The sequence below is a fragment of the Neophocaena asiaeorientalis genome, unplaced genomic scaffold, assembly GCF_003031525.2.
Source record: "Neophocaena asiaeorientalis asiaeorientalis breed wild unplaced genomic scaffold, Neophocaena_asiaeorientalis_V1.1 scaffold100, whole genome shotgun sequence".
In the NCBI taxonomy this organism is placed as follows: Eukaryota; Metazoa; Chordata; class Mammalia; order Artiodactyla; family Phocoenidae; genus Neophocaena; species Neophocaena asiaeorientalis.
Genome location: NW_020173955.1, coordinates 8,108,520 through 8,124,282, shown reverse-complemented (window position 1 = coordinate 8,124,282; position 15,763 = coordinate 8,108,520). Strand labels below are relative to the sequence as shown.

The window sequence follows — 15,763 nt, the reverse complement described above, 5'->3', positions numbered from 1 at the left end:
TAAAAAGTTGGAAAATTTTTTGTGGAGAGACTTGAATAACAGGCCAAATAACAGAGGGGTTAGAGGAGTTCAGGAGATTTCTTATAAAATTGCCTTGTTTTCTGAAGTTTGATCCTATCTCCCATATGAATGTGGGTCTCCATAAATCCAATGAACTAGAACTCTTCGCTTGAAAGACACTCTGTTTTTTACACTGAAGTGGCTCTGAAGACTGTTGGTCATTGACATTCTTTTTTGTGGAGATTATATGAAGACACATTAAAGGAAAGTCCAGTTTGCATGCATTTCTGAGATTTTTATATTCAGTCTTTGCTTAGCTTTCATGAGGCATGAAAGATCTGTGGCCTAATTGGTCAGCAGGTTTACTGGCTCACCCTGTAAAGTAAATATTGTGTATCTGCAAGTGGAAAGTCAGTATGTATAATCTAGCTGCCTAGTCACGCCTGCCCAAGTGCTGTTGAAAACTTTGACCAAGGGCTATAAAACTGTCAAGAGCTAGGGCCCAAGCTTGCTTCCACACCAAATAGCTCGTTACTGAAGCTATTGGGAAGATAACAGGGCATGCATTTGACTTGCTGGGATTCCTTCTTTGCTACAGAAGCATCTGGCAGAGCTAAATAGCTTTGTGTTTCATAATTTTTCATTTCTTGTTTTTTATTTATCCTCTAGTTCGATTTATTTGACATCAAAACTTACTCTGCCCTCCTTTAAGCACACTCATAGAATGTAAAGTGTATCTTGATATCAGTGCAGTGACTTGAAAATGGAATCTTCAGATATGCCCTCAGACCAGTAAAAAAAATAAAACCAAACAAAACCAAAATTTCTTTGGTGTTTTTGAGCAGATGTTTGATTTTTACCCCGCTCCAAGGTGATCATGGGCTGCTATGAGACTTCCCCACTGCCATTTAATGACATTCGCAATATCACTTATTTTCTATTTTCTTTGCATAATTTAATCACAGAATATTTAAAACATCTCTTGAGAAAAGGATGAGAATTGCTGCTGAATGGATTAACCTTTTTTTTTTTTTTTTGAACAGGAGGAAGTAAATGATATGTACTGAAAGCCCCATGGTTACTTTTGGAATGGTCTACTAGATTTGACCAGTGCTGGAGAGTATTCAGTGGATGATTTGCAGTTACATCTGCTAAGGTAAAGTGGCCTGGGTGTGTTTGTAGCTTTCTGCACAGCTAATTGCATGAGCTTTCACTCAACAGACGAAAACATGTCAAATCTTGATAAATTAAAAAAAAAAAAACCTAAGCGTGTTATTAAGTTGCAACTGATATTCAACAGCTCTACATAAATCTCTAAGAAGCAAACGAAGGAGTATTTACTCTTTTATTCATTGTTCAACTTTGCCCAATCGATTTTATGCTTCAGTCCACAGAAATGTTTACTGCACTATAAAGGTTTTTTTATACTTATATTTTATATTTAACAGTATCATTCAGATGTTTGGTCTAAAGAGGGTACGCTTCAGTGATCCAAAGAATCACATAAGGGCTGTATGTTGTGTTTTCAATTAGAAATCTTAATTGCTTAATGCCTTACTTATTCCATTTAGATCCTTCCTGAATCCAGGCTAATTTTCATGGCTGCCTTAGCTATGCCTAGCATAAACTTTCCATTTACTCCCTATTTACCTCAGCTAGAGATGAAGAAGAGTCATCTTCAGACCTTATGTTGTAATGTTAGGAATGCTGAGAAGACTTCTTTATTTTCCAAATTAACTCTCATAAGTAGTTTTTTTTTATTAGTAATATTCCTTTAACAGGCACCAAAGCCCTTAATGTAATTTACTCACCCATGGTGTCTATTAGCCTCATCCCTGGTAGACAGGATTTGTGGTTTACTGACATGTTTTTAAAAAGAAGCACAGAAAATATCCATGTCCACATAAAATTAGCCACTCACCAGTAATGAGGTGGTTAAGACTATGAGCTTTGGTGTCAAACTGACTTGGGTCATAGACCTGGCTCCACCACTTTCTCCCTGTGTGACTTGGCCAGTTTCTTCTCCAAGACTCAGTCTCTTCATCTTTCAAATGGGACAGAAATGCCCCTGTCATAAAATGAGATAGTATCTGTAAAGCATCAAAAGCATTTAGCATGGTGTGAGGCCACAGTCTATGGCATACAATAGGTGCTCAGGAAATGTTATTGTCATTACTATTTAAATATCTAGGCATTAAAAAATGCCTTTCTTGGAAAAGGGTAACACAGATTTGGTAACACTAAGCTATGATGTTTGTTTGTTAAGATGTTTGTAAGCATGCCTTAGATTTTCACCTGAGGCCCTGGGCTAAATTCCATCCTAGGAGATTAATGTGAACTCCCGGCACCTGAATCCTTTGCTCCCGACCCTCACTTCTGAATAAACACTTATGAATAAAAACTGCTCCTGCAGCTTTTGCCTTTTGCATCTACTTGTTTGACATCTGGACCTCTTGCTCTGCTGTTGTGTAGCCCAGGGGTCCACAATCCCCAGGCTGTGGACCAGTACCGAGCCACGGCTTGTTAGGAACGGGACCGCACAGCAGGAGGTGAGCGGCGGATGAGCTGAGCCAGTGGCTTCATCTGCCCCTCCTCATCGCTTGTGCTACTGCCTGAGCCATCCCCAGCCCCCCACCGGCCTGTGGCAAAACTGGTCCCTGGTGCCAAAAAGGTTGGGGACCGCTGATGTAGCCAAAGGCCGGCCTTTTCCCCCTGATTCTCTCTTACCAGGAGGTTTGGCTTTGTTATGCCTCCTCATCTACCAAAGTCTGATTCTCTGGTCTGAGTTCTTCTTTTTGGCTTTGCCTTACCAGGTCAGCACTGATGGACCCATCCCATAGGCTGCATGTAGGTCACCAAGATGTTGAAGCCCCCAATTAATGGGACTGGTGGGCTCTTACTACTATTGAACAAGCACTCATATGGAAGATTCTTGTAACCCCCTCACAAATTTTAGACTGAACCTTCAGCTTTAATGTCCATTTTTGCTTAGGAAGCTTTAATATGGCTTGGCTATGATTACCTATCATATTTCCAAGATTCCTATGGCTTTTTTGAGTTTGCTTTTAATTTTTTAAAATTGTAAAAAAATTAAATTGCAGATATAGGAAGGTACAGAGAGGAGAATACAGTGTTCTTTTAATCCTATCCCAGAAATAACTATAGTTAATATTTGGTGTCCCTTTTCGTTCCATACATATATTTATGTAATTGAGATAGTACCTCTTACATTGTCCACTTAATACTATATCACAAATATTCCCCATTCCATAAAAATCTCTTTATTAACACTTTAATCACTGCATAATGCCCCACCGTATAGATGTGCCATAGTTTAAACTTAGCCATTCCCCCATTATTATACATTTAAACTGTTTTCATTTGTTTGATTATTAGAAATGACACTAAAATAATCATATTTGTACATAAACATTTTTCTTATAAATTTAAAACCCATTACTGATACCCTTTTTAAATAAAAGAATAGTTTTCTTTCTGCCATCCTTGGACAAGGAGTAAACAACTAGACTGAGACAACTGTAGACATTTAAATATCCATTGAATGAATAAATAGGTATTGAAAAGGTGATTTGCCCTCATTAAAAATGAATACATACAAGTGTGGAACTAAGTAAAGTGTTCTACTTACCCTTGAACACAAGAAGTATGTTAAAGAGAAGGGATATAGAGAAAAATAAGTGAAACTAAAAAATAATCAAGGAGTTAGAAAACTGTTCTCTGCTCCAGTGGAACACTTCCATTGCCATACTTAAGAATATACAGTTGACCTTTGAACCACATGGGTTTGAACTGCATGGGTCTATTTATATGCAAATTTTTTCAGTAGTAAATAAAATAGTACTACACAATCCGCAGTTGCTTGAATCAATAGATGTGGAACCTCAGATATGGAGTATAAGGTGGGCTGGATGGATTTTTGAGTGGGCAGAGGTTTGGTACCCCTAACCCCTGCATTGTTCAGTGGTCAACCGTACTCACTTTCTAGCTTCTCCATTGATGCAGAGACTGCTAGCTAGTAACCAAACTCCTTTGCCCTTCTTTTTGAATACACAGCTAGACTCTATTTCCCAGCCTTCCTCACAAGTATGGCCAAAGGGATATAGCAGAGCGATGTAAGCCACTTCCAGTCCTGCCCCATAAAATGTTCTCACTTTCAACCCGCCATTGATCTACCTCTTGATGTAGATGAGCACAGGGACCTTGGAAGCCATCAGTTGCAGGGAGTAGAGGTCCCAAATAGAAGAAACTCGGTTCCTGAATCTCTGCTTGGAAACAATTGTCTGCCTATTGGGCTACCAGAAACTTAGGCTCATTCCTGACATGTCCTTCTCCCTTATTATCCGTATGCAACCTGTCATTAAGTCCTTTGTCTCCTATGTATATTGAATCTGTTCATTTCTCTTCATGCTCTCCACCAATACTTTTGTCCAAGTTAGCATATCAGCTTTTCCTGGGCTGCTTGCATAGTCTTCTAACCCGCATCCATTCTGACCCCCTTCCAGTCTATCTCAAGGTAAAAGGGTGTTTTACCAAAGTGCAAATATGATGACATTATTTACCTGCTTAAAATATTTAAATAGTTTTCAATTTCTCTAAGAATAAAGACAAATTCTTCAGTGGTACCCTGTCTAGCTTTATCTCCTATCAGGCCACCTCTTACATTTTCAGCTTCACCTACACCGGCATTCCAGTCCCTTGTATCCCATCCCACAAAATACTTCTTCCCTCCAAAGGGCCTTTGTGTATGTAGATCCTTTTCTGAAGGCTCTTCCCTCCCTTTTTTTTTTTTTTTTTCTTGCGGTACGCGGACCTCTCACTGTTGCGGCCTCTCCCATGCGGAGCACAGGCTCTGGACGCGCAGGCTCTGGACGCGCAGGCTCAGCGGCCATGGCTCATGGGCCCAGCCGCTCCGCGGCATGTGGGATCCCTCCAGACCGGGACACGAACCCATGTCCCCTGCATTGGCAGGCGGACTCTCAACCACTGTGCCACCAGGGAAGCCCTTCCCTCCCTTTTTATTCAGTTACCTCCTACTCATCTTCAAGAGCTCATCTCTAGAGACATTTTTCAAGGGATGCCATGGTAGGTCATTTGATTTCCTCCTATTATAGGCTCTTGGAGCACCACCTGCCTTTTTGGTAGCTTCTGTCATAATTGCAATTTTACATTTGTTTGTGAGATTATTTAATTAATTTGTTTCCCCCAATAAACTAAGTTCATTAAATGCAGGAAGGGTGTTTAAACAGCCCTCATATCCATGCTTGTGGAAAGAATAAAATAAGGAGAGAAGTAAAGAAAGAAAGAAAGGTTGGGGAAATGAAAAAACTGATGGATGGAGTGAGATTTGTTACCACATTGTTTAGTATTAGGAGTCAGGATCTTGTTAAGTTAGGAACTACAAGATTTATGAGGTTTCTTGACATGTCCCTTGTTGTGTTTTACTTCCTTACCTTTGTGTGTAAATTCCCCTCTGCTGGAATACCCTTTTTTTACTGGGACAAACCCTATTCCACCTTTAAGATCAGCCCAGCCTTCTCTGATATCTCCCAGGCAGGGTTAAATGCTCTCAGCTGTGCTCCCCTTAGAACATATTAAGGCTCTAGAGACAGATGGGTCTTGTTTCCAGTCATGGTCCTGCCCCTGCTTGATATTTGACCCTGAGCAAGTCATTGAATCTGCTTCTTCACCAGTAAAATGGAGCTAAAAATTCCTTCTTCATTGGATGAATATGAGGAATGAGATAATGGACTGAAAGCACCTCAATAAATATAGGTGCTCAATAAATAGTGACTACTTAAAACAAATTGAACCCAAATTTATTGTGTTTAATTTTCTAATCATATTGTAAGTTCTTTGAGGCCAGGGATTATGTCATATTTACCTTTGCTCCCTTAGTACTTAGCACAGTGCCCTGTGCATAGTGGATTCCCAGTGAATGTTTAATGGCTAATCACCAGATTAGGAAATAAAGGCAGATAATTGCTGCTAAGAGACAAACAGGGGGAACAGAATGTTGAATCACTACAAGAACACATCTAATAGAGGCCAGAGGTTGAAATATACTTTTGAACTTTTGAGCTTGAGTCAGAAATTAGCAACTCTTAAATACACAATTGTTATTAACAAGATTAATTGATGCCTGTACATTGTGGTGTTAAGTTTGAAATAAAGGGTCATCTCCTATACCTTTTTTCCCTGCCTATTCAAATATTCCAAGGCCCAGATTAAATGTCCTTGTCTATTTTCACAAAAGCCGCATATATGCTAGGCACAGGGCGACTTCATGCAATTAGGGATGTATCCAGGTTTTGAGCAAAACTTATACATATTTAGAAGCTCACTTTAAGGGAAAGAATACAAAATTATAAATGCAAAATTAGACACAAAAGTGAATTCTTATTTAGAATAGCAAAAGAAATCACAAATTTTAAAAGCTGACAGCAAATATCACAGTCTGGGAAAATAATATTTTTTATTAATTAGCTGCCAGGAACTCCTTTGTAATAATTTTTCCCCTACATTTTTTTGGAAAAATGCTGTTTGATTGCCTATGGCAATAATTTTGTAACATCATTTCTTTTTTATTAATTTTTATTTTATATTAGAGTATAGTTGATTAACAATGTGTTAGTTTCAGGTGAATGGCAAAGTGATTCAGTTATACATATACATGTATTTATTCTTTTTCAAGTTCTTTTCCCATTTAGGTTATTATAGAGTATTGAGCAGAGTTCCCTGTGCTATACAGTCCTTTCTTACAGAGACAATAGAAAGATAACTCTATCTTCTAGAATGGTTGAGAAAAAATGTTAAATTGACAGTTTACAGAAAGGTTTCCTTGGTTTCACAAGCCATTTTGGCAATGATATACAAATTTTTAGAATTGTTGTCAAATTTGTGAAACCCCTATCAAGTTTTTATCACATAAGATATGTACAACTCTAAATCACTCTAAGTTTTCTTGTGCAGGGACTAATGTTAAACACCCTTTGAAATGGCCACACTAACTAGTGAGTTGACAGTGCCCTTGTTGTGGTAGTAAAATTACAATTTTATGTTTTCTTTACTGGTGTTAGTGTTCATATCAAAGTAGCAGGACACTTAAATTCCTTCCCAGTGTGTTCACATGATTCATTCCTTTTCGTTAATTTGATCAACGCAAGAGTCTATTCATTACTTCTATTTGAAATTTATTTCTTCGTCTCAATTAATTACAGTTTTTGGTATTATCTGAAACAGAGTTTTGGGGGTTATAATTCATTTCTCATTGTCAGAATAATTTCTAGTGAGTTCTTATAGAAATACATGAAAAATATTTTCATGGTATGGTGCATTTATAATTGCCTATGCTACATAATTAAATATATTCTTGAAAAGGCATTGAATAAAAACCAAATCCTCTGCTTTTCATTTTACACCTCTGGTGATTGGGAGAATATTCCATAGATTAGCTTCTGGCTCTGCATATTTCAAGACTTGTTTTTCTTCTACTACCTACTCTGGTGCTGGATACTGTAGGACACATTAAATTGTGATAGGACCCCTGGCCGTGAGACTCTGTGCATGCTGTCAGGTAAAATCAACACAGAAGGTGGTAGGAATATTTTTAGAAGCTATTCCTACACCAGACAGGAACTGGAATTAAACATACATAGAAGTGACTGTGAACTATATAGGTATATTCCACTAAGGCCAAGTTAAATGTACCCTCCTAACTCAATTTCCTGGGCTGGATTCCCAAAAATCCTTGTGACCGTCCCAGTGCTACCTAACATGAGGAGAAGTGTGAAGGGTGGAACCTAAGAGGAAAGATCAATACTAACCCATCCAGCTAAAATGTATTACTTTTTCAAATTTTACAAAAATAATATGACACTGTGAACACATTGTAGGATCCCTTCAGGGCCTTGGAAAGGACTGGTGCAAGGCAAGGGCCTTGAAGTTTTAGCTTCACTAGGTTCCTTGAAAATTCATCTTTGAAGGGCAACCAATTTTATATAATACTCTGTAGTTGGACTTGTGATGTGCTCTGGAATTAGATAGGCTCATGGTGTTAAGTATACAATACCACTTTATGTAATGTCTTGTGTGTCTTTGCATCGAATGGACATGTTTGGTGCCTGATTTGCTAAGTGAGTGATACACAGAGGAGAAGACTAGAGTTTTCTCTACAGAAAGGAAGAGAGGGGGAAAAAAAGGTAGAGAGCCAACAGAAAAAGGTTAAGGAAAGACTCATCAGGTATGAAGCCATCAGGCCAGTTACATGTGCTTCTGTTGTCAGACTCCAAGCAGTGTGGATATTGCTGCCCACCAGACATCCCCTCAGCAACAGAAGCTTACTGGGGGTTGCAGTAGGAGTTTCTAGCTCACTGACGAGCTCCCCTATCAAGCCTCTGTTTCTCTTCTCCTCTGCCTGAGGGCTTTCTCCAGTGCCAGGAAGCTCACCCACCTGCAGGTAGTTATAAGTGGGTGTGGCATTAGTGGCCTAGGAGGTGACCCTCACCACAGGGATGGGAGTTGCAGATAAACAGCCCAGTCTAGGCGGGTTCTGGTGGGATGCTTTTGAGGTGAGTTCCACACTATTTCTCAGAGGAACCCCAAAGATACTAAGTGCTAGTTTGCCCACAGAAGTGACCCACTCATTAACTCACTCATTGATTGGCATCTCTCCCTTCCCTGACTCACTTTCCCTAGTTTCTCACCTGTGCTTCCTAAGTTAACCTGTCAAACTACCAAGACTAAGTTCTGTAACAGGGTCTTCTTTTGAGGCAACAGAAACCAGGACACCTGGTTTAAGTCATGTGCAAGTAATTTACCACTTAAAGAAACAGTCTAAATATTAAGATACAAAAAGATAGAATACAGTTTTAAAGGAAATAAATAAACAATTTGGAGCTATGCAACAAAATTATTCGTGTTATATGCATCTGTTTAAAAAGAGTGCTGAGATTTGGATGAAACTAATTTAGTTTCTATGGGAAGATAAAAAAAGAACTGAATTATTGCATTCAGGTCTTTAAAATTCTCTTGCGTTTATATTCCAACTCTGGCTTATTAAAGGGGTCTGTGCTCCGTTAACATACACATGCGCTTACAATATAAACAGCTTAACTAGACATCTGTGTTGACTACATATAAATGGCAGTTAACTTTTTGCCTTGTTTCTGTTCAACGATCTTGATATTTTAGTCTGCTGGCCAGATGAAACAAGATTGGTTTTTTGGTACCAGATGTGTCACAGTTTGTGCTTGTATTTTGCAGGTGCTCCCCCCAGCTGGGAAGATGGAAACTTGCCATCTTTCTGAGATGATGATTCAGGATAGAAATATAAATGTGTTAAAAATAATTCGACATATTAATAGAAGGCTTTGTCCCTTGTGGGCTTCTTATGCATAACATATGAGCAGACCAGCAGCTGTTCTATATTTTAAAAGAAGAGTTAGAAAGTTAGAAGCATATATGGCTATTCAAAACATAAGCAACTGCTTGCATTGTGGAAACAAGGTTCAACAATAAACTTGTATTTGTGAAGCTTCCCCCCAAATAATAATCCCATTGGGTTGTGTTCAGGTGGTCGTAGGGTATTGAACAATGTTTCTATTTCCATCATTTAGATTCACTAAAACACCTTCCTTGCAGAGGCAGAGTGGTAGAGATGAATACAATTTTTTAGATAAAAATGGGGATTGGTTTGTAGGTGATTTCCACCCTCCAATATTTATATATTTTTAATCACAATAAAAAAACCCTAATTTGCAGGGGGAGGTCATTTTAACTTAAACTTTTTGAAAGAAACAAAAGCCCCATTGAGGGCTGAGTTGTTAATAAAATGTGGTATCTCTTATCTTATTTCAAGCCTCTAAAGCAAGAATCCTTCAGGAGATGAGGTAATGATGTTCATTGTTTGCTCCTTCAGTAATCACCTAATGCATATTAACCAATGTCAAGAATGGCAGTAAGCTTTCATTAACCCCTTTCCTTTCACTGATCTTATGGAAGGAAGGACTCTTTAAGCCTTTTGGTCTAACTTTTGAACAAGGATAATGCTAGCCCCATTCCATCTTTACTGTTGCTCTCAAAGCTCCCCCATAGAGAGATCTCTGTTTTTATCTTTAGGAATAGGCCTTTTTTTTTCTTTTAGAAATTGCTATCCTCTCAAGTATAGTAAGGTCTACATGATTGGTCCTTGAATTTCAGTTTCTAGAGTTCAGGAGTATTTTGTGTAACACAATTATTTCCACCTCTCTGGAGTTTTTAAAAAGAACAAATGAGCTAAAGCTTAACAGAGTAAATCAGAATCAAGTTGGTATCTGTGCTTTTTCAATCCGACTGCAGTTAACAGCAGTGGTGACAACTAGTCATGGCAACGAGCAAAGCTGGTCCACAATTTGGGGTGGGCATTGCAGGAAGAAGCCTTGGAAGGAAGGGGATTCCTTGTTGTTGCTGAAATTTGGAGCATGGCCAATGAAAAGAGCCCTAATCTAAGTCATAAGACCTTCATTCAAGGCACAGGGATCTTGCTCAACAAACTGTGACCTTGAGCAAGTCTTAATAACATGGTTTGACCAGGTGGCATCTAAGTTTAGAATCCTATTATTATTAAAAGGAAGCGTATGTAATGGTTGATTTTAAGTTTAGAGGGGATGGAGATTGCAAGCTGTCAAAAAAAGCGCAGCTATTTATGAGGGAAATTTGGCAGCTGAAGTGAAGGTGTTCTCCTTTCTGAGAAGTCTTAAAAACCAAGAGGTCTTTCCTAACTGCTATCAGAAAACAACACTGTCCAGTCAGAGAGCATGAAGTTTGAGAATCCAGGTATGGGCACTGGAATGGTGAAGTGATGGAAATGACTAGTTCAGTCCTCATTATTGAGGCTTACTTAGTAGGAACATGTGAATTTCCTGGAAGCATGTTTGGAAGTGGGGGAACCCATGGCTGGACTTTTTTTTGCTAGTGAAACAATGTAAAATGACTTTCAGTTTAACATGAGAAATAATACTTCAGTTAGAATCAGTGGAAAGGAGTAAAACATGCACGATTTAACAGTGAATACTAAAAATATTTATTTTGAATTGTAATTCAAATAATTTATAGCTAAGTTGTGTTATTTCTCATGTCCTTGTCCCCAATAGCGAACCCTCATTTTGAAGACCTGTTTTGGGGTAGGAGCTATAGTTTTCTTTTTCACCAATGCCCAGTGTTTCCCAACAGCCACTACATACAAAAATACTCAAATGCTTTAAAAAGTTTGGCAAATAGAGTCACCTTTTCTCTCAGTGCAGCTCTGGCATAGGGAATAGGTACAGTTTTTAAAGCTGGAAAAACACCTTGTTTCAATATCCCAGTATTATGGATAAAGAAACCAAGGTCCCAAAAAGCTAAGTCTCACAGCTAGTTAAGGTTAGAACTGAGACTAGAACCCTGGTTCTTCTATGCTTCATCAGGCTGTTAGATGTTGGAAGAAATTACCATAGAAGTTGCTCAATGAAGTTTGCTGCTGAATAATTATGATTCTGATGATGAATTATTTTCATAATTCTCATCTATGGGAGCTGGTTTACATCAGTGATTCTCATGGAGGAGGGGAGGAAGGAGTCATGTGTAGTTTGAAAACAAAGCACAGCTTTGTCTTACTGCTTTGGTTTGTTTTCAGTGATGATATTTACTTTATTTTGAATTTCAAATTACATTTAAAGAGCGCATGAGATTTTTATGTTTACTGAGGACAGTTGTACCTGTAAAGGAACTCATGTGTTAGCTTTTCAAAGTTCTTTCCAGGACTTTGCTTCTGTGAATGAAAAATGATTTTTCACTTGCTGTTCATTTTAGTTAAAAAAGAAATTAAAACTGGGTGATTTAGGCTGTAAAATTAGTAGATGAATAGTCTAGGAATCTATATGTCTAGGATAGACATGTAACAGTCTAATAGTCTAATAATAGTCTAATAATGTCTAATAGACTAGGATTATATTCCTAATCTATGAATAGTCTAGGAATTAGTAGATGAATAGTCAGATAAAACGAAATTACAGGTGGAAACAACCTATCAACTATAGTCTATCCACTGATGAATGGACAAACAAATGTGGTATATTTATACAATGGAATATTATTCAGTCATAAAAAGGAATGAAGTCTGGTACATGCTACAACATGGCTGAACTTTGCAGACATTATATTAAGTGAAAGAAGCCAGAAACAAAAGGCCACTTACTGTATGATTCTAGTTGTATGAAGCGTCTAGAACAGGCAAATTCATAAAGACAGAAAGTAGATTAGTGGTAACACCAGAACTTGTGGGAGGGGGGAATGAGGAGTGACTGCTAGTGGGTATGGGATTTATTTTTGAGTGACAAAAATGTTATGGAACTAGATAGTAGTGATATTTGCATAACATTGCAATCTGAATTTTTCACTTTAAAATGGTCAATTTTTTTTTTTTTTTTTTTCTGGTACGCGGGCCTCTCACTGTTGTGGCCTCTCCCATTGCGGAGCACAGGCTCCGGACGCGCAGGCTCAGCGGCCATGGCTCACGAGACCAGCCGCTCTGCGGCATGTGGGATCCTCCCGGACCAGGGCACGAACCCGTGTCCCCTACATCGGCAGGCAGACTCTCAACCACCGCTCCACCAGGGCAGCCCTAAAATGGTCAATTTTATGTGTATTTTACAATTAAAAAAAAGAAAAGGGATTGCATCAGTGACACTAGTTTATCAACCCTTTTCATGTCTTTATGATTTGTGAATAGGACTAAGCTTTGGGATGAAAGGGAAACCATCTTTTTTGCAGTTAATGGCTTCTGTAGGTCCAAATATATATATATAATATATTATTATTTTATCATAGATTATATTTAAATTATATAAATTATAATATATAAATTATTTATAGAATATATTATAGAAGTATATGTAATCTATGTTTCTTAATATATAGATTATATATACTTCTATAATTATATATATGTTTAGAGGTGGGGGTGGAGGGTCAGGACTTATGCATAAATATTTCATAGAGATTCCTGTTTCTCCTACAATCCTCTGTGGAGGTACAGATAAGACTGCCTTCTTGCTTAAGAGTAAAAAATCTGTTGTAAGGTCTTAGGCATTTTTTTTTTTACTCTTATCTTTCCCAGCTCTGACTTGAAAACTGTGTCTATATGTAGGAAAATCAGTATATTGATTAAGAATGGAAAAGTTTAGATCAAACCTGAATTTACGTGGACTATAAGTAATCATGTGGACAGGGTGACAACATACGCGACAGTCCTGCTGTGTTGTGGCTGGTTGTTTACTCTGCTTCCTTGTCTGACTCCTGGTTACACCTGTTCTCTCATCACTGTTCCAATGCCCCTGTATCCTTTAAAAGCCCATCCCGTGCCCTATTCACATAAGAAATTTGTGTTTTGTTCCTTGGTCTCTTGGTGAACTTTCTTTTTGACAATTACTGCACATTTTGTCAACTCTTTGAGGAACATTTGTTTCTGTGGCAAGGTTATCTGGTTATTCATATGTGCTTTGAAATTGGATGTAAGAGAAAAATTGACTGCATATATTTTTGTGGAATGATTTTAACAGTCTTTTGTTTCCTCAACTTTAGATTGTTTCTTTTTAAAGAAGCAAATAGTTGTTTTTGCTCTGGCAGCTACAAATAATTTTTTCCTGGACACAAAAATTATATTGGCTGTTATTAGCTACACAGAAAAAAACCTCTAAAAGAATACTTATTTTTATTTAAAAATATAATACATCAAAGTGAAGCAGTTACATTTTAAACAAACAAGAAGGTATAAAATGTTTTCATAGAGTTAGGAGGGAGGGTAATTTGACTTAGTTCATTGTCAATCTGGATGCCAAGAATAACAACCATCACCATTTCTTTACTCTGTGAGCAACAAATATAAAGATGAGAAATTTTAGTTATACATTAGTGAAGTTTTAGAGTTTTAATTTTATTCAGAAATCAAAACTTTTTCAGAAAAATAACTTTTCTTCATTTTGCTACACATCTTGTGGAAGTCCTGAATTCAGGAATGTTATTACATTTATTGAGTGTTACGGACTGAATGTTTGTGTTCTCCCAAAATTCATATGTTGAAGTCCTAACTCCCAATGTGATAGTATTAGAACCTGAGGCCTTGGGGAAGTACTTAGGTCATGAGGGTGGAGCCCTCATGAATGGGATTAGTTCTCTTGCTCTCTTTCTGCCATGTGAGGATATGAGTCTGCAACCTAGAAGAGAGTTTTCACCAGAACCTGACCATGCTGGCAACCTGATCTTGGATTTTCACCCTCCAGACTGTGAGAAATAAATTTCTGTTGTTTATAAGCCACCCAGTCTATAATATTTTGTTATAGCAACTCAAACTGACTAGTACACCGAGTTTGCTTCTTCAGGTTAACTCCAAAGTGGTTTAGAAAGAATTTGTTTCTCATCTCCTCCCCATAGATTTCTCAATATAATGATTTTCTAGGGGATATCTTATTCATTTGGGGAATTTTGATTACTGTGCTTTTTTATATTCATAACAAAAATTTCTGACAAAATTTAAAATATCTTATAGAAACCACTATACTATGTGATAATGATTTACTACTATGTAATAAACAACTACATTTAGACTGATCATGAAAATAAAAACCAACACAAGTGTGATAGATCCTCATTTTCTAAAGAAATATATCTTTATTGACTTTTTCCATTTTCTTACAAGCAGTTAAAAAACTCATTCTTGAACTTGCATGCTGTTCAATGTTATGATGGCTGCCTCCTTATGAGACTATCAGTGGAGCTATAGTAAGTTTCCTTAAGCACCACAGAAGACAATCATTGCTTGGTCCCACTTTTACAGAAAAGAATCCAAGTTTCACCGGAAAGAGTATGCTTAGCTCTCTTGAAGAAGACCAGTTTAGTGGATTAATGTCTAATTTACATACAGTAATAAAGACAAACTTTGAATCTTTACAGATTAAATGCCCACTTTATACCATGGTGTAATTGTTTGAATTATTGGTGAGTGTACAGTATATAGATGTAGATGTACTAGATATGTCTATAAATAAAATAGTGCTTTAAGATAACAATATTCTTTGGCTGATTTAAATGCCTATAGTGGACTCTTTTAAAAGACTAAAATGAAAATGGTCCCACTATTATTGTCAATCTTAACACTGAGCTGGTGCGGAAGGTTCCCATACTGTTGACTGTCAGCATCTCCAGGTCCACTATATATTCTCTTGGTCCTGATAGCGACTTCACCAGCACAAGCATTGCACTTACAGGACTTGTTTGCTAAAATAAAAGAAAAAAGAGGGAGTGAGAGAATAATTTTTCTTGTATTGCAGTTTCTATTATTTGTGAATACACTTCCTATAAGAATTAGGGGAAGAACTTTTTAAATTTTATTTATTTATTTGTTTATTTTTGGCTGTGTTGGGTCTTCATTGCTGCGTGTGGGCTTTCTCTAGTTGTGGCAAGTGGGGGCTACTCTTTTGTTGCCATGTGCAGGCTTCTCATTGCAGTGGCTTGTTGTGGAGCATGGGCTCTAGGTGCGTGGGCTTCAGTAGTTGTGGCACGCAGGCTCAGTAGTTGTGGCTCACGGCCTCTAGAGTGCAGACTCAGTAGTTGTGGTGCACAGGCTTAGTTGCTCCACAGCATGCGGGATCTTCCGGGACCGGGGCTCCAACCCATGTCCCCTGCATTGGCAGGTGGATTCTTAACCACTGTGCCACCAGGGAAGCCCAAG

At 37.9% G+C, this 15,763-nt stretch overlaps 1 protein-coding gene and 1 long non-coding RNA gene across 5 annotated transcripts in view; one reads left to right on the top strand and one right to left on the bottom strand.

Annotated features, from left to right (window-relative positions):
* LOC112404858 (uncharacterized) overlaps nucleotides 1-15,763 on the top strand; it is a 189,668-nt gene that overhangs the window by 140,271 nt on the left and 33,634 nt on the right. Inside the window, exon 3 of the long non-coding RNA XR_003004230.1 lies at nucleotides 1,044-1,156. This is a non-coding gene — a long non-coding RNA (uncharacterized LOC112404858). The remainder of the gene's footprint in view (nucleotides 1-1,043; nucleotides 1,157-15,763) is intronic.
* EFEMP1 (EGF-like fibulin extracellular matrix protein 1) overlaps nucleotides 14,674-15,763 on the bottom strand; it is a 66,941-nt gene continuing 65,851 nt past the window's right edge. For 3 of the 4 annotated variants that reach the window (XM_024752985.1, XM_024752986.1, XM_024752987.1), the window contains exon 12: nucleotides 14,674-15,309. In XM_024752985.1, coding sequence (XP_024608753.1) covers nucleotides 15,148-15,309 — 162 coding nt within the window. In that variant the 3' untranslated portion in view covers nucleotides 14,674-15,147. The remainder of the gene's footprint in view (nucleotides 15,310-15,763) is intronic. The other variant, XM_024752988.1, reaches the window with a different exon arrangement.